We start from the raw sequence: 26,069 nt of genomic DNA, 5'->3' as shown, positions 1-26,069 counted from the left end.
GGCGCTGGTTACAGAAGATCTCCTTCTGGGTCTATCCAGCTGACATTTTGAAGTCGTCATCATGTCTCACCTCCCTGCAGCATTTAGCTTTGCTCTTTCTTCCTGAAATAGTCTCTTTATGCACATCCACAACCCTGTACTCTCCTGGTTTCCTTCCTGTTTTTTGTCTCCTGTCTCTGTCTTCATCGTAGGATGTCCATTAGCCAGCTTTGGTTCGGTGTTGGAGTTTCTCCACATTTGCTTCTAGGCCCTCATCCCCCCCCCCCTGGGCTGGCTTCCCTGTGTCATGGCTTCACTTGTTACTCATATGACAATAATTCTTAACTTTTTGATCTCTATTCAGACCTTTTTTCTAACATTCCCATTCCTTCGTATTTCCTATTGAATATCTCAAAGGAACCTCCAGCTCACTAGGTCTAAAGTCAGACTCATGTGCCTCCCCACATACCTAGTCTTTCTCAGAGTTCCCTATGTCTGTGAGTGTAACCACTGTCCACCTGGGTGCATGAGCCAGGGCTCTTTGGAGTCATCCTTCTTCCTCTTCACTCAACTCTGCCCAGTCCATCCCTTACTGGTTTTTACCTCCCAAATACCTCTCAGCTTCCACTCCGTCATCGTTGTCATCGTCATCGTCATCATCACTCCCTACCACCACCATCACCCTGCTCATCGTCTCCTCCTTGGACCCTCAGTTGACCTCCTCACTGGCCATCCGATATCCATTCTGCCTCCTCCAGTCTGTTTTCCATATTGGACCTAGAAGCATCTTTTCAAAATACATGTTTGATTTTACCCTATCCCCCGCCAAACCTTTCCAGTGGCTTTCCCTTGCTCTTGGGCACAGGCCAAGTCTTCCCATGGCCCGTGTGACCCTGCCGGGTCTGGTCATTCCCTCCACAGCCTCCTTTTGCTCAGTGCCCTCCCCTGGAGTTTCAGCCTCGGCCACTTTCAGTCACTTATGCTAACCAGCTTCCGTCCTCTCACAGAGCCTCTGCCTTGAATGAGCTTCCTTTCTCTTTGCCTACTTAACTCTCATCCTTCAGTTTCGGTTTCATTTTCATTGCCTTGGGGAGGTCTTCCTTAGTCCTCCAGCAGTTCCCATCCCCAGATTACAAGTGTTCATAGCACAGCATGCCCGTCCTCTGTAGCAGCTGTCAGAGTTGTCATTTTATACTCGTTTGTGTGATTACTTGATTAACGTGAATATTCAGCGTAAGCTTCACAAGGCAGTGACTGTGTCTGCTTGACTCTTCGTTACATCCCTGACATCCAGCGCAGTGCCCATGAATTGCAAGTGCTCTGTAAATATTCACAGACAGATTAATGAGTGAGTTAATGAGTATCGTCTGTTGCATGGACAGTACATAAAGGTTAAGACCACAGGCACTGGAATCAGACTGCCTGAGTTCAATCACAGCTCTGTCTTCACAAGAGGTGTCACCCTGGGCGAGTCGCTTTACTCTTCAGTGCCTCAGTTTCCTTAACTGTAAAATGGGGATAATTATAACCATTTTATAGGGTTGTTGTGAGGATTATCTGAGATAGTACACACATAAAGCTCTTTGAACAGTGCCCACGCATGTCAGGTGCTCCATAATATTAGCTCCTTTCCGCATCATTGTCTTAGCAACAGCAGCATCTTCCATTGGTGGTGACCAGGAAGATGGTGAAAATCCATGTCATGTGGATTTAGCAGACCAGCTCCGAAGGGAGGAAGTATCTTAATGGTGGCCTACTCCTTAGGATGGTTCAACTTGATTCTGGTCCTATCTTTCAGTCTTTGCTGTGTCACCGCAGTAATTCACCAGTGATTTGCAAAAACATGGACTGTCAAAGACTAATTTTTCTGCCAAAAATTTTCTCATCTAGGTTGTTGCCATTTTAACCTTCATCACTCTTAGGAAAAGGTTGAACTCAGAGAGGTGTGCAGATTACTGAAGATGCTGTGAATGATATTTGGAGAAGATGTAGCAAATTTCTTATCGCCAGAGACACCCTTACTCTAGTGGACTGAGAAGTGTGGGAGGACGGGATGCTATCAGCCATCGGGGCTCTGTCACTCTCTATTTATAGAGTTTTATAGACCCAACATCCAGAGAGCTGTCTGTGGTCCTACAAAGTTTTACAACACTAGGAATCAGTCTTGCTTCATAAATCTTTTCTTAACCATTTCCATCCAGGCATATAAGAATATTCTCTATGTGCACAAATATTTTGCCGATGTTCACTTGGAGCTAATCTTTTATATAAACTATAGAGCTGGACCATGGTTCTCATGTCACTGATATTTAGATGGCAAAGTTCAGAGCCCAGAGGGACTGATGTGGCATTTCCATGTCAATCACCTTTGGAGGCATTCCTCCCAGAGTACCTTGACAACAGCAGTCATGAAACCGACCCCCCAAAGAGCCATCTGACATTTATTCTTTTGCTATAAAGCCTGAGAACTCACTAGAGCCAAAATGTGTGAAGGAAGCAGTTATTTTTTTATAGCCCTTCCTGTCGCTGGATTGCCATCACCTGGTGCCACTACACGTACGCAGTGATCAGAGACAGTCTCGAAAACAGGCTGCCTGCCTGCTGGCTTCAAGCTTACGGCAGCGGAGAGGAGAGCCGCATTAGATGTACCCTGGTCCCTGGGGGTTCAGTGGGGGTTCGGTGCTGGACTGTGTTTCTTTGTTTTACTGTAGGGTGCTACAGGGACTCAGGGTCGTGGTAACCCAGAGGAGTTTTTGTTTCCAAAGTGGGTGCCGCTCCCTGTTTATTTACTGCTTGCTTGAATGTCGGCTCCACCGTCCACTCATCTCCAGTTTGATGGGGGAGTGACCCTTCTCTCAGTAATCAGTGAATATTGCATGTTTATAAATACTGGTTTAGCATCAGAAGACAACTATCAGTATAGACCTTCAGCTCACTGAAGCAAATTACACGGATGCAGTAAGACTGCTGACCGTAGTGGCACATAGAACAGTACAGCTTTTCTATCCTCAGCAATCACTCAGGTCCAGCTCATTTCCTGGATTGGAGAGAAGTCAAAATAGGGCAGCTTCTTCCTCCCCGAGGTTGTCTATCATAGATAGGAGAGAAAGGGGCTAGAAAAGTGCCTTTCAGCGGATTGCATGGTGTTCTGGTTGGGTACTTGGTGTGGTGTTTTAAATTTCGTCAACCCTGAGTTCTCTGCAGATTGTCCTACTGGCCCCTCCTTTCTCGGGCAGAGCCCTTGTGCTGTTTCTTTTTCTTCGTGATCGACTTCTGCAGCTTCGTTAGCCCCACATATGTAGTTCTCGAGACTGGAGCCCGTTCTGTCCTCCCGAGCCTGAACTCAGACTCTCGATGCTTCCTTGGCATTCCTACCTGGGAGTCTCCAGGACCCCTCTGGTTTAGTGTATTCTGACTGGAGATCATTCCCTTTTCCCCGGCATGTGCTCTTTTCTCCTTATCCCTTCAGTACATGGCATCAGTGAACAGCCCCAACCAGAAATAGGAGTTATAATAGATCCACATCTCCCCTCCAACCTCACAGCAACCACTGCCCTGGCCCACTGACCTCAGAACACTCTCCAGGCTCTCCTTCAGTGTCTGTTCCCACTGGTACTTTTAAAAATTCCTGTCTCTTGCACGTTTTGTCTGGGCTGCTGTACGAAGCCCCAGATCGGTCCTTCTGTCTGTTGTCTCCAGTTCCCTCTAGCTCCTCTGCCATCAGATATTCAAAATTCTGGTGCAATCATGCCACTCCTCTGTGTATAGACTCTCAACAGCTTCCAGACGGATAAAATTCAGATCCCTCAATTCCTGCCCATTTCATCCGCCTTATCGGTCACAACCCTCCAGACTTGTTTGGTTCACACATCAGTGTCCATGGACGTGGAGTCCCCTTGCTCACGGCCTGCTTCCTTCCCCTCAAGAAGCTCCTCACCTGCCTTTAATTGACTTGATCCCCAAACTCATTCTTTCTGAGTAGCCTGCTGTACCCCAGGGCAGGGTGAAAAGGTCTCCTTAACGGTTCTCATAGCACTTAGTTCAAATTTTTATCTTAGTATTTATGTGATACTTATTAGTTTATATGTATGTTTCATTTATATGATTGTGTATGAAATAGGATAGCATATTTAGTTCCTGAAAGGGTCTGGCAGATAGGAGACATTTCATGACTGCGAATTTCCTTGTTTTCTTGACCTCCATTAGCCTGAGCCACTTGAAGGCAGGAAACATATTATATCAACAGCCCTTTCCAGTGCCCAATAGAGAGCCTTACACAGATTGGAGCCTTAGTAGTAGTTTTCAGGGGAATTAAAGCCAACCAGTTTCATTTGTATTTTTGTCCAGAAGTTCTCTCTCCTTTCCCTTTCATCCTTAGAGTCTAGTCGACCTTCTAGAAGTTCTTGTTTCCGGTTAGCTCTTTGCTGTGGAGGAGGCGGTTGCACTCTCTTCCCTGTCTCTGTCAGGTAGGACTCTCAGAGTTCCTGGTGGAGACCACTGTCAGCACCCTTGGCCTTCATACATGGGGCAGATATCAGGGGAAGGCGTCCTGGTGGTGAGGTGTGAACTTTGCTTTCAGAGAAATCTGCATCACAATTCCGGCTCTCCCATCTTTTAGCTGGATAATGATGGGCAAGTTGGTGAACCTTACATAAGCTTTAATTTATTTGCTGTAGATTGGGAATAATAATATGTGCCTCTTGGGGATTTATGAGGATTACATGAGATAATTTATACATAGGCCTTAATAATTGGGAATTATTATTTTTATAGCAGAAATCCTGTTCATTTCAAGAAGAGATGAACTTTACTTTTTGATAAGGTTAATTTAATTTGAAATTAAAGACTATGATTTGTTACATAATTATTTGCCATCCAAGTTCAAAGATAATTTTTTTAAAGCAGAACTTTTTAAGATTTATTTATTTATTTGGGGGAGGGAGAGAGAAAGAGAGTGCATGGGGGGAGGGCATGAAGGAGAGAAGCAGACTTCCTGCTGAGCATGGAGCCCGATGGGGGGCTCTCTTGGTCTCAGGACCCTGAGATTGTGGCGTGAGCTGAAATCAAGAGTCAGATGCTTAACTGACTGAGCCACCTAGGTGCCCTTAAAGATATTTTTTAAAATCATAATTTTAGACCAGTTTGTTTCTTGTGAGCACCTTTCTGAGGGCTAGTAAAACTGGGTTTTATGTGTAATATTTACTTTCTGTTTTTGCTTATACTTGCTTATCTGCATTTTTGTTGGTTTGAATAATATTCAGGCTGAAAATTTGTGAATTTAAATCCAGAAAAAGATAATTCAACATTTTTGCACAGAGATCATGATTAGAAAAAGTTAACCATATAAAGCAACACATCACAATATATATAAATATTGAATCTTATGTTGTACACCTGAACCTAATATAATGTTATATGTCAGTTCTATCTCACATTTAAAAGAGCAATACATTACTGTGTTTTCCTATTGACCTAGGAAGTGAAACATTGATTCATAGTCCTGAGATTTGAGTCACAAGTATATTTGGCATGGGGGTGACTGGGTGGCTCAATCGGGCAAGCGTCTCTTTGTTTCAGCTTCGGTAATGGTCTCAGGGTCCTGAGATTGAGCCACATGTCCAGCTCTGAGCTGGGTGTGGAGCCTCACGCTCCTCAGGGTGTCTGTTGAGAGTGTCTCCCTCCCTCCCTCCCTCTCTGTCCCTCCCCACTCCTTGCGCATGTGCCCAAGCCAGCCCTCCCTCTCTCTCTCTCTTAAATAATTTTATTTTAAGATTTTATTTATTTAACAGATGGAGAGCACAAGTAGGCAGAGCGGCAGCAGAGGGAGAGGGAGAAGCAGGCTCTCCACTGAGCAGGGAACCCGACACGGGACTCGATCCCTCGACCCTGGGATCACGCCCTGAGCCAGAGGCAGATGCTTAACTAACTGAGCCACCCAGGCGCCCCAATAAATAAATGTTTTTTTTAAAAAGTACATTTGGCATTGATTACAAAAAGTAATAGCTTGGCAATTAGGCTCTCTTCAAAATTATTTGAATGTCTGGTGATTGTACATATTTTCATTCACACCTTCATCTGGGTAGATGTACTTACTGGAGCCATAACTAAAAAATATTATATTTTGTAATACGTATTGCATGTTACATATTATTATTTTCACATATTTCACAAGTATATTAATAGTGAGCTTAAAATAACATTTTACTTAAAATAACTTAAAATTTCCTTAAAATAACATTTTAATTCTTCCATTCAATTCTTTAAACAAACATCTGTTGAATAGCTTCTATGTACCAGTCAGGGTTCCGAGTGTTTGAGATCCATCAGTGACCACTCCCAGCCCCAATCCATCTCCTTGTGTACATTGCAGTTAGTAAACAAAAAATATAATAACTTCTGTATGTTATAAGGTGGTAGATGCTATGGGGAAAACAGAGCAGAGTAAGGGAGATTGGGAATACGAGGGTAGTAGGGTAGACGAGATGAGCTGCAGTTTTCAAAAGGATGGACATATTAAGCTTCATTGAGAAGGTGTAATTTGAGCATAGGACTTGAAGGTTGGGGCTGACATCTGGGGAAGGAATGTTTAAGACAGGAACTGACAATGCAAAGGCCCTGAGGCAGGGTGTTTATAGTGGTACAATTAAATTTTGACTTGGTCATTTAAAAAACTGAATGTTTATTTATAAATATTCATTGATTTGTTCTCATATGTTTTTGGCAAAAATGCTGACATATGGGAGACACACAATGAAGAAAACAAAAACTCCATTCCTTTCAACTTAAAATCCATAAGAAAAGGTAAAATAATGTGATCATAGATAGCTTTAATTTAATGCAGATTGTACAATAACATGAAAGATCTGCACAGTCTCTTGAATTTCAGCAAAGGAAAGACCCATTCTGCCTTGTGAGTGATCACGTGAACACAGACCATTCAACCTTGCCTAGAAGGATAAGTTTGAAAAGTGATGGAGATCGGAGAAAGGGAACAATTTCCTGGGAAAGGAAAAACAAGTGCGAAGTCTAGATAGCAGGATGTGGTGCAGGCCCCCATCAAGGACAAAGGTGGTTTACCTGGAAACACTTTGGAAAGGACATGGCTTCAAGACGGATGGTAAGGATCTGATGACTTAACGTGTAGAAGTGGAGTGGAGAGAAGCAGTAGTGGGCAGAGGTAACTCCCAGGCACGCTCATTCTCAGCCAGTCAGGTAGTTGCTGCTGTCGACAGCCAGCATCTACACCGTCCGTGCCCGTGGCATCCCAGTGAGCCCTGCTTCCAGGTGTCAGGCTTGGGTAATGGGTAATGACAGAGGCATTAGTGGTGCTTTGTGCTTAACTTTCTTCCATGTTTGTTGTAATGTATTGTTATCTGGAGTCTCTGAAGAGTCAGGTGATTTCAGAATTTGCAGTGTAATGTTTTCCTTTGTGCCTAGCAGTTCAATGAGACATTCGCCTGGGTTTCAGTATCTTTTTGAAGAGGCTCTTTGAGGTTTGTTTGAATCAAAAGATCAGATAAAAAAAAATTGAAGAGATAGACCCATGTTTTAAGCCTGGGCTGTACAACCAAGTAAGCCTGAGACCTTGGACAAGTCCCTTAGTATCTCAGGACATCCGTTTATTGGAAGAGTGAGTCAATGTGCAAGGCAATCTCTAAGACCCCTTACAGACTCTAGAATTCCAGGAAATCCAAAACTTAGCAACCGAAGATCCTAACTTCCAGCTGTTTTCGTAAGTAGGAACAGTAGTCGCCAGCCTTGACTGTCCTGCTAACTTTCATGACATCAGCTCTCAGCAATTTCCAATTTCAGCAGGCAGCTTTTTTGTTCAGAATAATTTTATCAAAAGTTTTGAGCCTAAAAAATAAGTACGAGCAACTAGACATTACATCAACTGATCTCTCGTGTAATTTGCTGTTTAATGTTACAGTAGAACTTTTGTTGTGGATAGCTGTTATTGAAAGTATGCGATCCCTTTCGCTCCGTGAAGGCTAATGGGGGCATAGGATACTTTAGCAGCTTTCTTTGCTAATACATCAATGTTCTGGCTTCAGGTATTGGCCTTGAGCAGGATATTCCCCATTCATTGAATAACTTTCCAGAGCCTTTGTCCTTAAGATTCTGAAATTTGCCGGAGGCAGTCTTGAAAGTTGTTGCATTCAAACCTGTGTATCTTTTTTCTTTTACCTTCTCCCTGCCATCCTCTTGGGAGAGATATTATTGAAAAACCAACTGCTTCTGGTTACTTGTATCCGGTGTTGGAAAACTCGGGGTAGAAAAGCAAAAAATATGTTACTATCCACTAAAGAAAGATGATGACAGGTAAACCATTAAACACCCAGGCAAACCTAGAGAGGAAGCAGCCAGCCCTGTGGCTTATGTGGGGAAAGACCTTGAAATTGCCTTGCATGTGTTTTGTGTGCAAACCTGAATTTGAACGAGAGTTAATGGAAAGAATTTGTAGAGCTCAATTTGGGTTTTTTGGTAGGTGGTATTTTGAATCGAGAGAGGCTAAAAGCTGCTGTTGTCACACAAACCTCAGTTATCTTTTCTCTTGCTTCCATGTATTGTGACGTATGTCAGTCTTAGAGATATGACTAGGGGTTTCTAACAGAATTTGGAGCTGAGGCTGGGAGTTTGCAGCTGAAGTATTCCTTCCCCCTATATCGTGAAATGCATGTGGTCAGAAAAGATTAGGGCTGTTAGGCATTTGAGAGGAGGGGGGAAAAGGCACCTACCCTTCTAATCCCTGGGTGGAGAGAATGTACCATTGTTTGGTAGCCAGAGAAGCCTCTTTTCATAATTTATAGACAAACACGAATAATTCTTTGAACTCTGCAGGGCACATTGGCAGAATCTGCAGTGAAGGTTAATCAAAACAAAAAGTCAGGTCAGTCGCCAAACCAGTAGTTCTCAAACTGTGGTCCACGAGGTCAGAGCTATTTTCATAATAATAGTGAGATGTTATTTGCCTTTTTTACTCTCATTTTCTAATAAGTGTACAGATTGAATGCAGAAGCAGATAGGAAGATCCAGCTGTCTTCTGTTAATGAGATTTGCAAAAAATGGGAAGCAGTGCTCCTCTTTCCACTTAATTTTTTGTTTTGTAAAATATAGATATTTTAATAGCATGATTTATATGACTGTCCTACATTTTACTGTTATTTTAATGAATTAATATTTTACAATTTTCTCAGTTTCAACTTCTAATACGATTAGTAGCAATAGATGCAATCCGTGGAGTCCTTAATAATTTACAAGAGTAAAAGGAGCCAGAGAATTTGAGAACTACTAGTTTCAACAAAAAGACAACGAAGAGATGCACATATTTCAGGTCACTGTTGCTGAAGTGTGGAGACAGTCGTTAAGTAAGAACGTAGGAATCTTCAAGGGTCTTTCTTAGCATCATCCTTACAGAATTTTAGTTTTTTAGATCCTGTGTGGGAAGGAAGAATAACAGCACACGTTGAAAGCAAGTCCAGAGAGAGAGCACAACACATATGGTAGAAAGAGGCCAAATGAGAACCCATGGGTAAGGGGGAGACTCCTTTGTCCTCACCCCATGGACTAGTGACCTCCTTCTTTTCATACATGGGAAAGAACAGCTAGAAACCATGGGAAGANNGGGCCTCTTGACCTTTTGCCTTCTATGAAAGGATTAGGAAGTGAAGTTGTGTTGTGTCATGTAGTCGTCGTCCCCCCGCCCCGCCTCTTAAATATTTGAGCAGAAGTCACTACTTTCCTGGAATTTCTTTTCAGAATTCTAAATTTCTCAATAATTTTGAAACACTGCAATTTTATAGTATAAAAATGACCTTCATTTTTTTTTTTAAGATTTTATTTATTTATCTGACAGAGAACAGAGAGAGACAGCCAGCGAGAGAGGGAACACAAAAAGGGGGAGTGGGAGAGGAAGAAACAGGCTCCCAGCAGAGGATCCTGATGCGGGGCTCGATCCCAGAACGCCGGGATCACGCCCTGAGCCGAAGGCAGACGCTTAACTACTGAGCCACACAGGCGCCCCTAAAAATGGCCTTCAAAATAGGGTCAACTTCTGTAAAATTAGATTTATTTTGTTTATCATTGTGGATTTTCTGTTTATTATGTGTTCCATCTGATTTCAGAAGGTTTTTGTGGAAGTTTGCAAGAATATACATAATAAACTAAATGTGATGGAATTTAAGAAACAGAACAGATGAACATACGGGAAGGGAAGGAAAAACAAAATAAGACAAAAACAGAGAGAGACAAACCATAAGAGACTCTTAACTCTAGGAAACAAACTGAGGGTTGCCTAAGGGGAGGTGGGTGGAGAGGATGGGGTAACTGGGTAATGGGCTTTAAGGAGGGCCATTGATGGAATGAGCACTGGGTGTTATATGCAACTGAGGAATCACCAAACTCTACCACTTAAACTAATAATACGCTGTATGTTCATTAAATTTAAGTAAAAATTTCTTTAAAAAACTAAAAGTGAAAGTGAAAATAAAAATTGGAATCAAGACCAGGGAACATATTTGTGTGTGTTCACCAAAATGTGGAGCTAGCCAGAAGTAAGAGACATAGAATGTTAGAGCGTGTGTGTTTTACATGTTGTGGTCATGTAAAGATGGACCAGATAAATATGTCATACACAGTGTCTGCCTCTGTTCAGCCTCTGATGTGGTGAAAGAATTGTCCTATGTGGGCCCTCATGAAAACATGGAGGTGGCCATGTTTTATAGCTCATGACCCCATTTTCTCTGAGTATTAACTGATTGAACTGAGAGTGGATGCCTGCCCTAAATACTGACCAGGGCACTTGTATGGACTGGCTTGGGTCCAAGCGAGAAAAGATACCTAGGCTGGTCAGATTACTGCCTTAAATTTGCACCTGGAAGTACCAAGAGAGCAAGCCAGTGGATGGAAGGTGAAGCTGAAAGGTCATGTTGTAGACCGGGGCTTAGAGAGGCCACGTGCAGGCTCTAGTTAGGAGGGAACAGAAGCTGAGTTGTCAGAAGAGGCTGTGTGGTTGAGAGGGATAAGAGATTGCACTTGGAGAAAAAAGACACAGAGATACCAGGAGAGAAGCCTGAGCCTGCAAGAGAAAGACACAGGGTGGGCAAGTGCAGCGTTAGTGGCCAATAGGCTTCCCTTTATGGCCTCTGTCTCTTTGCCATAAATCCTCTCTTTGCTGGCTTGAATTCCTGGCAACCAAAGGAGCCTGAGTGGGACCTAGAGTAACACACATGGGAAGATCATAAGGACTAGCACATTTTGTATGATTAAGACTTGATCTTGATTCTGGATTACCTGAAAGCCAAGGCAAAAAGGAGACATGGTTCATGCTGAAACCGTACAATGAAAAAGAAGGTAGTTTTAAGGGTAGTAGTAGTTTTCGAACACTAGTTTTAAAATCAGTCACCCTCTTACATATAGAGGTTCCTTAAAAATTAAAAATAGAATTACGGTATGATTCCACTTATGAATATATACCGAAAAGAATTCATGTTCATTGCAGCATTGTTTACAATAGCCAAGAGGTGAGAGCAGCCCAGATGGCCCTTGAAAGGTGGATGGATAAAGAAAAAGTGATACATACATACAATGAAATATCACGTATGTATCGCCTTAATAAAGGAGATTCTGTCACATGATACATTGATGAACCTTGAGGACATTATGCTAAGTGAAATAATCCAGTCACAAAAGGACAAATGCTGTGTAATTCCAGTTGTATAAATATCTAAAGTATCATAGAAACAAGAAACAAAATCAAGGAAACAAAAAGTAGAAAGGTGGTTACCAAGGAAGCAGGGGTGGGGGGTAGGGTGAAGTTAGTGTTTAATGGGTATCAAGCTTTAGTTTTGGAAGATGAAAAAGATTCTAGAGATATGTTTCACAACAATATGAATATACTTAACACTATTGAACTTACAGTTTAAAATGATTAAGATGGTAACTTTAATGTTACGTACTTTTTGCCACGATAAAAAAATCACCTTTATGTAAATTAACAATTGGGACCCTAAGTAATATATTTGACAATTTTCTGAACAATTTTCTAAAGCAGATGCAGAAATGATTTTATATGGAAAAATAAAATGAGAATTTTACCAATATTGGGCCTTCCAACAAGATTTCAGCTTTCAGTCCGTTTCTCTTTTTAAATCCATGTTTAGTATTTAATCTTCAAATATTTACTAAAATTCATAAGTAACTTGTCTTTGGGCTTTCATAAACTTCATTGCCAGCAATATGTAAGACTAAAGATCTTTTTTTCTTCTTTTCTTTTAATTCCAGTGTCATTAACATACAGTGTTATATTAGCTTCAAGTGTACTATATCGTGATTCAGCTTTTCAGTACGTGACTCAGTGCTCATCAAGATAGGTGTGCTCTTTAATCCCCATCACCCATTTCACCCATCCCCCCCACCCCTCTCCCCTTTGGTAACCATCGGTTTGTTCTCTATAGTTACAAGTCTGTGTTTTGATTTGTCTCTCTGTTTTTTCCCCCTCTTTTCATTTGTTTTGTTTCTTAAATTTCACATTGAGTAAGATCATATGGTATTTGTGTATCTTGAATGGGCTTATTTTGCTTAGCCCTTATTTTGCTTATACCCTGTAGATCCATCCATGTTGTTGCAAATGGCAAGACTTCATTCTTTTTCGTGGCTGAACAATATCCCATCGTGTATATATACCACCTCTTCCTCATCCATTCAACTATTGATAAACACTTGGGCCGCTTTCATAATTTGGCCATTATAAATGATGTTGCAACAAACATAGGGGTGCATGTATCCTTTCAAATTAGTATTTTTGTATTCTTTGGGTAAATACCTAGTAACGTGAACACTGGATTATATGGTAGTTCTGTTTTTAGTTTTCTGAGGAATTTCCACACTGTTATCCATACTGTAGTTGCACCAGTTTGCCTTTCCAAATCAATTTCTCTTTTATGGAGGCAGATACAGAAAGAAAACACTTTTTTTCCCAGCCAGGAATGTAGTACCTCTGTGTTCACGAAGCTTTTTACATGCATGTCTCCTCTTTCCAGTAACGGCTTTGCATAGGCACATACATGATACTTTTGCTGGATAGTTAAGAAGATGATACAATTTCTTCTTTCATTCTTACCACATTTGGACTAAGAGTTCCTGTTCATTTCTTGTATGATCTTGCTGGTCAGTTTGAGATCTGTTTTTTCTGAGAGGAGAGGAAAACTTACACAGAGACTCTAATTCTGTTTTCTTCATAAAAATTAGATTTATCAAGCATTAAATCAGTTTACATGCTCTGATACAAACACAACAAAGAATCGGTGGCTAATAATCTAATTTTAGAATATATTTCTGTTCCCTAAAGTAGTGCTGTATTTTAGAAATAAGAGATCATTGGCAAACGTTCAATTAAAGCAAGCAACTAAAAATTGATGTATATATTTTTTATGCATAAGATGCTATGGTTCTCTTATTAGAATATTTGGAATCTGTTTCATTGCACCTTAATACTTAATAGGTGAGCAGGTGGGCCATGCTTACAAGCTGTTTAGCATTCCTTTACTGTAAACTCATACTGAAGAGTTAGGGTGACCATGGGATTAGCAGAGGAGCCAAGCTCATTGCCTTCTAACCTAATTATTATTGATTGCTAACACATTCTTGTATTGTGCAGTGGTTGAACATTACTTTGGGGAAAAAGAGAGAAAAGAAGGGAGGGAGGGAAGAAACTGGTCAGGAAATGTGGTTAGCCCAGGGTGGCAGCTACTGCCTTGAAATGTATGTGAAGTTTGGGTATCTTTGTGGGGTGTTTAGATGCTTCCATTTCTTCCAGCACCTGGGCTTCACTGTGCCCCAGTCATGCCTGGTTCTCTGGGTGGAACCAGAAGTGACATCACAGCACTGTGGATTTATAGTCTGCTGTTCCATTACTTCCTGCATTTCACAGAAGAATCCAGGACACCCCTGGGAACTTGGGATGTGTAGGAGTCTAAGGATGACCAGAAAACAAAACCATACCTTTCATCTTAGTGAAAATACAAAGCACTGTCTGTTGACCTCTAATTTAGACTGACAAAAAGCTGAGTAACAACTTGACTCAGGTAAGGTGACCTCTGTTAGCAAACAAGAGCTGTGGTATCTACTTGACAGATAAATTTTTATAAACCAAGAGAAAGTAATTACTGTTCTTGTGAAACATGCCACACGGGGGTTGAGAATGGCATGTGTATACGCAAGCATGGGCCTTGTTGTACATTCTTTAGTGACAGGGCATGCTGGCAACTTCTCTTTGCAGTACGATGTTGCCCAAATAAAGTAATATTACCTTCTGATTGATTCATTATGGAGGACCTGGTTTTTGTAGGAATTCAAAGAGACAAAGAGGAGTAGAAAAAGTGTTGACAGGGGCGCCTGGGTGGAACAGCGGTTGGGCGTCTGCCTTGGCTCAGGGCGTGATCCCGGCGTTATGGGATCGAGCCCCACATCAGGCTCTTCCGCTATGAGCCTGCTTCTTCCTCTCCCGCTCCCCCTGCTTGTGTTCCCTCTCTCGCTGGCTGTCTCTACCTCTGTCGAATGAATAAATAAAATTTAAAAAAAAAAGAAAAAAAAAGAAAAAAAAAAGTGTTGACAAATGTACAAAGAAGCATTATAGTATTACTCCATTTATATTCTTTACTCCACCCTCAGCCCAAAGCACTGGCTGTTAGTAATAGCCCGTAACGTTGGACCTAAACCAGTTTTGCCCTTTTTTCCCCCCTCTGTCCTTAATTTGATCTGAAACATGCCTTTTTCCTTTCCTTCTAAGTCTTAGGAATAGAATGCTGTTTCATTCTGCCCTTTGGAGTTACGACTGTGTTAAATGTCTCATTTAACCAAGTACCCTATCCGGCATTGATCTCCTCACTATGACTGCCACAAATCAAGATTTTTTAGTGGGTCCATAGTGTGTCTCCAGGAACTGTGATATCACTATTTTTCAGTTTTAATCCAAAAGTAGCACCTGTGAATCTGTCTTTTTTCACTCAAAGTCTACCAAGTAATGGAAAACAATCCCATTCACGGAAGTTAACACCAGAACTCTTAAAAATGATCTCAAAAAGAAAAGTGAAATTTAGGCAAAAAAAGTTATAAAAATTTACTAATGTACATAAAAGAAGACTTACAAAGGCCAAGTCTTCCTGAATTTCGAGGTTTCATGCAATTCCAGTCAGAATTCTTAATGTGATATTTCTCACTCTATAAAAAGATTATGGTAATCATCGACCATGACATCATATGTGACATCATAAATATATTTATATATATATAAATAAATATTTATATATATATATAAATACACACACCACGTCTTCTTTATCCATTCATCTGTTGATGGACATCTGGGCTTTTCCCATAGTTTGACTATTGTGGATAGTGCTGCTATAAACATTGGGGTGCAGGTGCCCCTTCAGATCACTATATTTTGTATCTTTGGGGTAAATACCTAGTAGTGCAATTGCTGGGTCTTAGGGAGCTACATTTTTTTTAAGAAGAAAAATTAGGAGACATACATCCTCTGTATTAACACACATTTGATATCTGGAGTAATATATCATTTTCGTTTTAACACAAGAATAGAATAGATGGTCAATAGAGCAGAGTTAGATAACTCCCAAACAGACCCAATTATATGTAAGAACATAGAATATGGGAAAGAAGACATCACACGTCAGTCATAGATGGGAAAAGTGATTAAATAAATAGTGCCAAAGCAGTTGGCTTGCTTTAAAAAAAAATCTATTTTAGTTCTCATCTCATCTCTTATAAGCAACTTTGATATACAAAGTAAAGCGTTAAAAAATGAAAAACAAAAAACTAGAGGTGACTAGAGTGGTTATTTATAAACTATCAGGAAGAATGTGTAGGCTTAAAAAATGCAAATCACAAAGGCAAATATAATATTTGCATAAAATTCAAAACTTCTCAGTGTAAAAAAAGCTATTTAAGTGCATTTTAAAAGAAAATACATTGTTGCTTAAAATATGACAGAGGAAGGATAATATTTTCAGTTGACAAGCATGTACAATTAGATAAGAAAAGCACTAAAACCCTGTAGACAGCAGAAAAGTCATAAAGGAAAATACTTGGGGCTAATAAACATTTGAATGTGTGAAATTCTTTTTAATTTTATTTTTGCCTGAGTAATATCGACTTTGTTATATACCTGTTGGCTGGCATTGGATAAAATGGTCTGTCTTGTACACTGATAGAGGAGACATGAATTGGCATTAACTATTTAGAAAAAGTTTTGGTCATATGTAACGAGAGCTTGAGAAGTATTTCTATCAATAACTCTACATTTCTAGACCATCCAAAGAAAATAATCATGAAAAGAAAGATTATTTATAATAATAAATATTATTTTAACTATTATTTTTATAATAATAAAAACATTGGTGTCTTAGAAATGTACCAGTCAGGGACGAATTAGATAAAATCTTATGTAGCCTTCCGGTGGAATATTATGTAGCCATTAAATGTGTATTTTCAAAGAATATTTAAAGACATTGGAAATGCTCACATGGTAATGTTAAGTTAAAAAGGAGAACTACAAAACAGTATCAGTGGTACTATTCCAATTTAATGTGTTTTTATGTACACATGGGAAAAGATGGAAAAGCAAAATAATAAAAATATTAATAGTAATTAACACTATTTGGCAGAAGTATAGACTATTTAAATTTTTCTTCCTGATAGTGTTCCATTTTAAAATTTATCATACATATTACTTTTATCGTCAGAATAATAAACATTTAAAATGAAGCACATTTCTAAAAGAAAAGCACATTTCTTTAGAACATCTATTTTTGAATGTGAAATTCAAGTAGGCAAGAAAAGTGAATATATAGAGCATTTGAAAACTATCATCGTTTCATTGAATAGATACACAAATAGATCTAGAACTTCGGATAAAATACATTTTTTTCTTATATCTACGGAACATTTACAAAATCATGAATATCTTGACTAAAAAGAAAATCAGTAAATTTTGAAAAGTAAAGATACTATGTTTTCTGAATATAAACCAGTAAAACTAGAAAGCAGTAACAAAAAGGTAGCCATAAATATAAGTGCTTGCTAATTAAGCATTTTTTCTAAGTAATTTCCTAATTGAAAGAGTAATTAAATATAGATATAGTCCTGAAATACATAAAATAATACAGAAATCTTTCTAAAGGAGAACCACTTTGTCTAAAAACCTATGGAATACAGTCATATCTATATTAGAGAATTTTACCTTAAAATTTTACTTTAAAATAAAAAGTTGTTATACATGTGAATCTGAGCATTCAACTTAAGTTACACAAAAGTGATAAAATAAACCGAAAGAAGTTTGGAAGAGAGAATTATAAAAATGAGTACTGAAATTAAAGATAGAGAAAACAAAGGACAGTAAATAAAACCAAAAGCTGAGTTTTAGAAAGTACTGATAAAATAGATAATTTCCTTGGCCCATCTGGAAAACAAGAAATAAGAAGTATATAATGTTAAGCATAAGGAAAGAGGTGTAACCACATTATATATATAACCACTCATTTCTGCTATAATGCAACATATTTTTAAAAATCACTGCACTATGTGGAATTGCACAACAAAAACCGTAAATGGCTTAGGGGAAAATGAAGTTAGGAATACAACACTTAAAAACTTTGTTAAACACACACACACACACACACACACACACAACTTAGTCCATGATACATAAATAGTAAAGACGGGACGCTCATAATGATGTAGCACGGCTTTAGACATGCTAAATTAGGGAATACATAAACATTGTCATAACCATGGCGCTTTACCTTGAAAAAGGCCTAATGTTTGCTTGTGGAAGTGTGCCTCAAAAGTATTGCAGCTTGTGAGTTATTTCGAAATGGTGGGAGGAGGTAATCTGAAATCAGAAGGCCAAGTTTTAATACCAGATGTAGATAAGTGGGACTCCCAAGGGGTGGTACACTGAGGTAGCCGGTAGATGTTTGAGATCTGTGTGTCTCTGGTTTATGTATTCCTATGTAGCTTGGTTCAGTTTTCTGTGCTCATCTAGTGTTTCTGGACAAAATCATGTAAAAGTGACATGAAATTTGAGCTATTCTCAAATTGTTTCCTAATTCACCAATCGTGTTGGAACAAATTTACATTTTCATAATTACTCTTATTCTAGAATTGCCTTTATATGAAAGACGGTTAAAAAAATTCAGCAGACAGTGTTACGTTAGTTCTATGGTAATATGTTAGAAAACTTAAAAGGAAGTGGATGATTTTATAATAAAATATAAATTAATAAATTTGACCCAAAGAGAGGTAAGAAAGCTTATGAGACTCATAACTATACGAGAAATTAGAAAAGTTGTTAAAGAGCTGCTATTTTAAAAAGAACCAGGCATTCAGTATTTTATAGCCAAATTCTAATTCTTTGATTAAAGTTGTTCAATGTATTCCAGAATTTTTTTTTAAAGAGAGACTCCTTAATTCATTTTAGAAAAGTAGCATTTATTTATTTTACTTAACTCTCATAGAGTACTTACTGTGTGCCAGGCACTGCTTTAAAAGCTTTCTAAATATTAACCAAATCCTCACCACAGTCTTATGAGGCTATTACTGTTACACAAACAGAAACTGAAGTGCAGAGATCTTGAGCAGCTTGTCCAAGATCGTATAACTAGTATGTGTCTTAGCCAGGATTTAAACCAGACAATTTGGCTCCAGTGCCCAATCTCTTAACTCTTAACCACTGTGCTTTGCTGTCTTTAAATGAAAACTTAAGGAAAATAGCTCTCTGGTTTCTCAGCAACTTTCTGAGTTGTATGAAGCACACCTCTTGCAGAGCCTAAGATCTGATGCCCCCAGTGGCTGTTAACAAGGCTGGATAGTATGATCTTCCAAAAGAAGGAGGAAGCTAAGTTCCCATGGAGTTTTGATCAAAATTTAAAGCAAGGGAGGAGAGAGCTGGCAGATAAATTCCCTCTCCATCCCTTCCTCCAACGGATTCTTCCAAAGCCTGGTATTTAAATTCTATCTGTTAGAGACTTCCTGTATGCTAGAAAACTAACTGGGCTTCTTCATGAAATACAGGCCAGCTTGGTGCTGTACAACCTAACTTTCTCTGCTGCTTTTTGCTTTTCCTTCATTCACACTGCTGAAATTGCACCGTCAAATAAAGCAGCAGTACTTAAGTTTTGGCTCACGCTCTCCTTTTTAAGAAATCAAGCTGTGGTAGGATTTAAGGAGGAAATTCATAGAACAAGAAAGGAATATGGCAAATAAACATATAAAAAGTGCTCTAGCTCATAAGCAGTTAGGGTAATATATATTAAGTCATAGTGAGTTATATTTGTTTGCATATCAATTTGGCAGAAAACTGAAAAGATGAGTAATATCCAGCGCTGATTAGATATGGGGAAATAGGCTATTGCATGAGGGTCAGATGGTAGGGAGTTGAAATGCCGCATACTTTTGGAAAGTGAGATCTGGAAGAATTTATTAAAATATTAAGTATTTATAATCTTTGAACTAGCAATCTTTCAACCTGTACATTAATTCATATGTTTATATATGCAAAGACATTTTGTGCTGTATTGTTATAATAGTAGAAAGTAGAATGTCCATTTAACAGAGAGTATGTGAGTAAAATATGGCATATTCATGTTTTGGAGTACGAGATAGCCACCAGGAAGAATAAATTAGAATCATGTGTTTTGCCCTGGAAAGATAGCTCTGATATATTATAAATGAAAGCAGCAAGTTCGTAGAGTAATGTCTATAGTGTGACCCTATTTTTGTCCAACAAAACAAATAAAAACCCAACCCCTCTATGCGTTTACATATGTTGATATAAAGATAAAGGAGAAAGAAAGATGTGAAACAAGACACCAGACTGTTAACACTGGTTTCCTCAAAAGGGATGAGATAGAAGGTGGAGATAATTACTGACTTTTTATTTATATGTACTGAACCATTTGATCTGTTACAGTGAGCATTAAAAACGATTAGGTGTGGTGAGAAACCAGAAGCTTTCCCGCTAAAATCAGGTGTAAGGCAAGGATGAGCCCCTTACCATTCCTTTCAACATTGTACTGGAAGTTTTAGCTAATGTAGTAAGACAAGGAAAGGAAAATAAAAGGTATCCCGATTGGGAAGAAAGAAATAACACTCTTTGTAGATGACATGATTGTCTCTGTAGAAAAATCTGAAAGAATTGACCAAAAATGCCTCCTGGAACTAACAAACAATTATATCAAGGCTGCAGGATACAAAGTTAATATATAAAAGTCAGTTGTTTCTTAAATGCCAATAATGAACAAGCAGAATTTGAAATTAAAAACACAGTACCGTTTACATTAGCACCCCCCAAAATGAAATACTTTGGTATATATGTAACAAAGTATGTATAAGATCTCTATGAAGTGAACTATAAAACTCTGATGAATGAAATTTTTAAAAACTTAAATAAATGGAGAGAGATCCATGTTCATGGATAGGAGGACTCCATATTGTCAAAATGTCAGTTCTTCCCAACTTGATCTATAAATTCAGTGCAATCCTAATCCAAATCCCAACAAGTTATTTTATAGATCTCGATAAACTGATTCTTAAGTTTATATAATTTCTCCAATATACACAACATTGGAGAAGAACAAAGTTGGAGGATTAACACTGCCCAACTTCAAGACCTACTGTAAAGCTATAGTAATCAAGATAGTGTGGTATGGGTGAAAGAACAGACAGGTAGCTCAGTGGAGCAGAACAGAGAGCCCAGAAATAGACCCTCATAAATAAAGTCAACAGAGGAGCAAAAACAATACAATGGAGAAAAGATAGTCTTCTCAACAAATCATGCTGGAACAACCGGATATCCACATGTAAAAAAATAAATCTAGACAAGACCTTATACCCTTCACAAAAATTAACTTGGAATAACTCACAGACCCTACATGTAAAATGCAAAACTATAAAACTAGAAGATAACATAGGAGAAAATTTAGATGACTTTGGGTTTGTTGATGACATCTTAGATACTATAGCACAGGTATGATGAAAGCAAGAATTGATAAACTGTGTTTCATTAAAATGAAACATTTCTTTTCTGCAAAACACTGTAAAGGGAATAAAAGGACAAGCCACAGAATGGGAGAAAATATTTGCAGATGATATATATCTGATAAAAGGAGTTATTCAAAATAGTTGAAAAACTCCTAAATCTCAACAATAAGAGATTAAATGTGAGCCAAAGACCTTAACAGACACCTCACCCAAGATCTACAAATGGCAAGTAAGCATATGAAAAGATGCCTCCATATCCTGTGTCATCAGAGAAACGCAAATTAAAATGAGATACCACTACACACTTAATAGAGTGACCAAAATCCAGAACATTGGCAACACTAAATGCTGCCAAGGATGAGAAGCAACAGGAGCTCTCATACACTGCTAGTGGAAATTCACAATGGTACAGCCACGTTGGTCGTTCTTTTTTTTTTTTTTTTTTTTTTTTTTTAGTTTAAATTCAATTAAGTAGCATATAATGTGTTATTTGTTTCAGGGGTACAGGTCTGTGATTCATCAGTCTTATATAATACCCAGCGCTCATTACATCACGTGCCTTCCCCAGTATCCATTACCCAATTACCCTGTCCCCCTGGTCATTCTCTTAAAACTAAACATACTCAACATACAGCCCAGCAATCCTTGCTTTTTTATCCAAAGGAGTTGAAAACTTGTGTCCCTACAAAAACCTGTACACAGATGTTTATAGCAGCTTGATTGATAATTGACAAAAATTTGGAGGCAACCCAGATGTCCTTCTGTACATGAAAAGATTAACTGTGGTACATCCAGTCAATGGAATAGTATTCAGTGCTAGAGAGAATGAGCTATCAAGCCATAAAAAGACATGGAGGAAACTTAAATGCATAGTACTACGTAAAAGAAACCAATTTAAAATGGCTGCGAACCGTACGATTCCAACTTTGCGACAGTCGGAAAAGGGTAAGTCTTTGGAGACAGTGAAAAGATCAGTGGTGCCAGAATTAGGTGGGAAAAGAAAGATGAATAGACAGAGCACAGAGGATTTTTAGGGCAGTGGAAATATTTCTGCATGACACTATCATAGTGGATACATGTCAGTATCCATTTATCAAAAACCACAGAATTTGCAATATCAAGAGCGAACCCGGAGGTAAACTATGGACTTTGGATTGGGGGATAATGACATGTCAATGTAGGTTCATCAGTTGTAATAAGTGTACCACTCTGGTGAGAGATGTTAATGGGGGAGGCTGTTTGGAGGGGTATGTGAGGAATCTCTGTGCCTTCCTCTCAATTTTGCTGTGAATTTAAAAATGCTCTAAAAAAATTAAGTATTAAAAAAAAGTTAAGATGATAGATATGTAGACAGTTGAATGTAAAGAAGGGAAGGTGGAAAGATGAATTAAAAAACTGTTTAATGTGTACATCTTTGGTCTACTGAGCTTTGATTGGTTAAACCTAACAAAATATTTCAAGCTACAGCAACACTTTCACATTATATTGTTTGTGAGTGTTAATAGATAAAAAATCTTTTAAAAAGTCAATTTGGCAGGATCTATCAAATTTTAAATCATCATGCCCTCTCATCCAACAATTCTAGAACTTTATTTCATTGAAATATTGTTAGAGATATAAAAAGATAAAATGTATTGACTGTAATATTTTTAAATAAGGAAAACTGGAAATGTAGGCATTTATCAGTAGAAGACCATTACCGCACATTCTATACCGTGATTAAAAAGAAGGAAGTTGATAAACATGTACTTGTGGGAATGATATACATGATTTGTTAACAGAAAAAAAGCCTTGTTAAAAAGCATTAACATTTTAAGTCAGAAAGACAAATACCATATGATTTTATTCATATGTGGAATTTGGAAACAAAACAAATGAGCAAAGGGGAAGAAAAAGACAAACCAAGAAACAGACTCTGAACTAGAGAGACTACACTGTGATGGTTGCCGGGGGGAGGGGGAAGGGGGAATAAGTGACGGGGATTAAAGAGTGCGTTTGTGAAGACACCGGGTGATGTGTGCAAGTATTGAATCACTATATTGTACACCTGAAACTAATATGACACTGTACGTTAACTATACTAGAATTAAAATAAAAAACTGAATTTAAAAAGTATTAATATTTTTGTTTTATTATGTATATTATTCCAACAATACTTTTTATAATAGTTTTCTCTGAGAAACAATATCACAAGGGACTTTTAAATGCCCATCTCTCTTACATTTCTTTAAAGTAGCATATTGTTTCTTTGATCAAAAAAATAAGAATAAAAAAGGCTGACAAAATCTCCCATATTTTCTCCATGATTATGTGTTTCTATTGTCATAGGAAAAGCAAATGAACAAAAAAATTAAGTGTACCAGTGCAGTGAACTGGTAATTTTACAGTGTTTGTTAATTCTAATATGTTGATTCTAAATACAGATCTGCATCCAGTTGTTCCATTTTGTACCCTGCCTTGTCCTGAGAGGAATTGAGTGACCTTTTGCCCACGCTAGAAAACCATTTCAGTATAGTCAGCAAACACTTGCCTAAATAATAACGGTTTTAATAAATTTATTCAGTGTGTGTGTGAGGAAATTTGGGGCCCTCTAAAGTGGGAGGCTCAGGATCAAGCCAGTCCTGCTTGGGACGGAGGGCGGTAGTGAGGCGAGGCCGAGATGCGCGCGCAGCTTCCTTACCCACACCATCAGCTTCTCATGGGAGAACGACTTTACTACTTTTAAAAATTAGTCTGCTCTCTTCAGTGGTGAGTCTAACTCTTCAGAAATGAGAAATGAGCATAGTGCTACTTCTTGAAGGAATACTGAAAGGAATTTAAAAAGTGACAAGTTGAATAATGTTTTTACTGAGAAAATCACGGGGAAGAAAATCCATTTTGTAGGTAAGCTTCTTGAGGGACAGGCTAGGAAAGTGAACACCCAAAGGAACTTTGTTACCTCCTGTATTCTGTCACATCACCTTATACTTAACTTTGCGGCATCTATCATAAAAACAATAAAATAAGTATTTTCTTCTAAAAAGTTACACTATGTCAACTCAGTAAATACCCAGATAGCAAGTAAGGAATTTACACATCTGTCCTCCCACACACCTTTAAGTCCTCAAGGAAACATTCTGGAAGCCTCCAAATGTTTTGAAAAGACTCACTGTTCTGTTTCTAAGCTCAGATGAAGGCATCAATTTATTATCCTTTCCAGCTTTTCTTATGTTTGACAACTTACTGTTTAAGAGTATATGGATATTTTGCATTTGAAAGACGCTAAAGGACTCAAAACCTGGCTGGGGCTTATAAACACTTGATTGGCTTCTAGATATAGGTCATGGTATATGTAGATGCTTAGGTGAAGCGTGCACGCACACTCACGCACAGACTCACCCACTCAGGTTTTATGTGTCCTCACAAAGAGTATGTATAATGTGTTACATAGAAATTATTTCTGAGTAAATTTGACATCCAAATTAATCTCATGAGATTGGGAGATGCCTTTCACGTACCTGTTTGGTCAGTACTTACTGATTTCTTACTATTCCAAGACACTGTGCCATGTACCTTAGGGATGTAGGGATGAGTAAGAGGCAGCCTTGAGAAGCTTATTGTAAGGAGAAATAAGTTACTAATATTAGAAACAGAATCTTTAAAATACCCAATTTGCTCATCTATAGAGGATTGCCATCTATTTGCTTAGCGGCCATATTTTCAGCTGTAGCAAATTAAATGAGGGTTATCTTCAAAATTGACCAGTGTCAAGACTCTGAACTTGATCCAGTTTTCTTCTCACACATACTCAAAAAAAGAAAAAGAAAAAGAAAAAATCAACTTTAGTGTTACAAGGTAAAAATTATAATTGCATTGGATCATAATTATGTTTGTTCCTTTTAAAGATGTATAAAAATGCCGAGTTGATTGGCAAAATACTAATGTTGTAATTCTGTGATGATGTTTCTTTATGCAGTCTGGTTTTATCGAAACATAATCATTCACTTACAGAATTTCCTTTTGCTTGATATTTTTCTTCTCTTTTGCAGGAGTTTATTTTATCAGAAGATTATAACAAGATGACTCCTGTGAAAAACTATCAAGGTAGGAATGAGAGAGCAATGTTTTTACCTAGACTTTGAACTGTTTCTTGACGGCTTCACTTTACAATAGTCAGGGGGAACAAAACAGAGCTGTCCTTTCAGGTGAATATTATCCCAGTCTTTGAATTAAGAAACTGAAGCCTAACGACATTGAATGACTTGCCTATGGTCCGGTAGCTGGTAATGTGCAGAACCAGACTGGGTTGTTGTGACCGCAGAAGCTCTGACCTTTGTCCTTTGTCTCTCTGTTACACCACACGGCCTCAAAGCAGTGCAGCAGGGGTGGAGAGTGGGTTCAGTGTTAGGAGTGAGATACTTTACATGCGGCTCATTTCATTTTTGGTTAAATATTTTAAAAGGCCTAGAGTGTCCATGTTGTCTAAGGGAAAGGAATTAAGGTTTTATTGAGTCTTCAACATTGGCAGTGTACCATAGATGGATCAGGAGCCATTTTCTGTAATGATCTATTTATCCAGACCAATGATGTAACAGGATCAGAACATTAGAGGTGGATCTTTTAAGTCTTAGAGGTTATTTCATCCACATTTCTTGACTTCATCCATCCTGCATGATTATCCAGACTCTCTTCTGATACCTCCAGAGACATACCTAGCAACCCATCCTGGTTTGTAAAATTCTAAGCATTAAGTTCTTTATTTCTAGATTTTGAGCCAAAATTCATTTCCCTATGGATTTATTCTTTAATTGTTTTCACATAATACTTACCAAGTATTCACTGGGTTTCGACTGAATTCCAATAACTGAGGATTGTAATAGTAAACAAAACATGTATGTTACCTGCCTATAAGCAGTTTGTAATTATGTAGAGGTTACAAACAGGTAACCAGATTATTAAAATGTTGTGTTATAAGTACTAGAGTGTATCCCTGTTGGTTTTTGTTCAGCCTATTGGAGCCACAGAAACTAAGTACAGTCTCTCTTACACAT

General features: G+C 38.3%; 1 protein-coding gene across 2 annotated transcripts in view; it reads left to right on the top strand.

Annotated features, from left to right (window-relative positions):
- Window positions 1-26,069, top strand: part of WDFY2 (WD repeat and FYVE domain containing 2) — a 173,038-nt gene that overhangs the window by 93,798 nt on the left and 53,171 nt on the right. For both annotated transcript variants that reach the window (XM_040622490.1, XM_040622492.1), the window contains exon 4: window positions 25,068-25,122. In XM_040622490.1, coding sequence (XP_040478424.1) covers window positions 25,068-25,122 — 55 coding nt within the window. The remainder of the gene's footprint in view (window positions 1-25,067; window positions 25,123-26,069) is intronic.

Source organism: Ursus maritimus, unplaced genomic scaffold (assembly GCF_017311325.1).
Source record: "Ursus maritimus isolate PB19 unplaced genomic scaffold, ASM1731132v1 scaffold_10, whole genome shotgun sequence".
In the NCBI taxonomy this organism is placed as follows: domain Eukaryota; kingdom Metazoa; phylum Chordata; class Mammalia; order Carnivora; family Ursidae; genus Ursus; species Ursus maritimus.
Note: the sequence above shows the minus strand (reverse complement) of the source record. Positions and strands in the feature narration are given on the sequence as shown.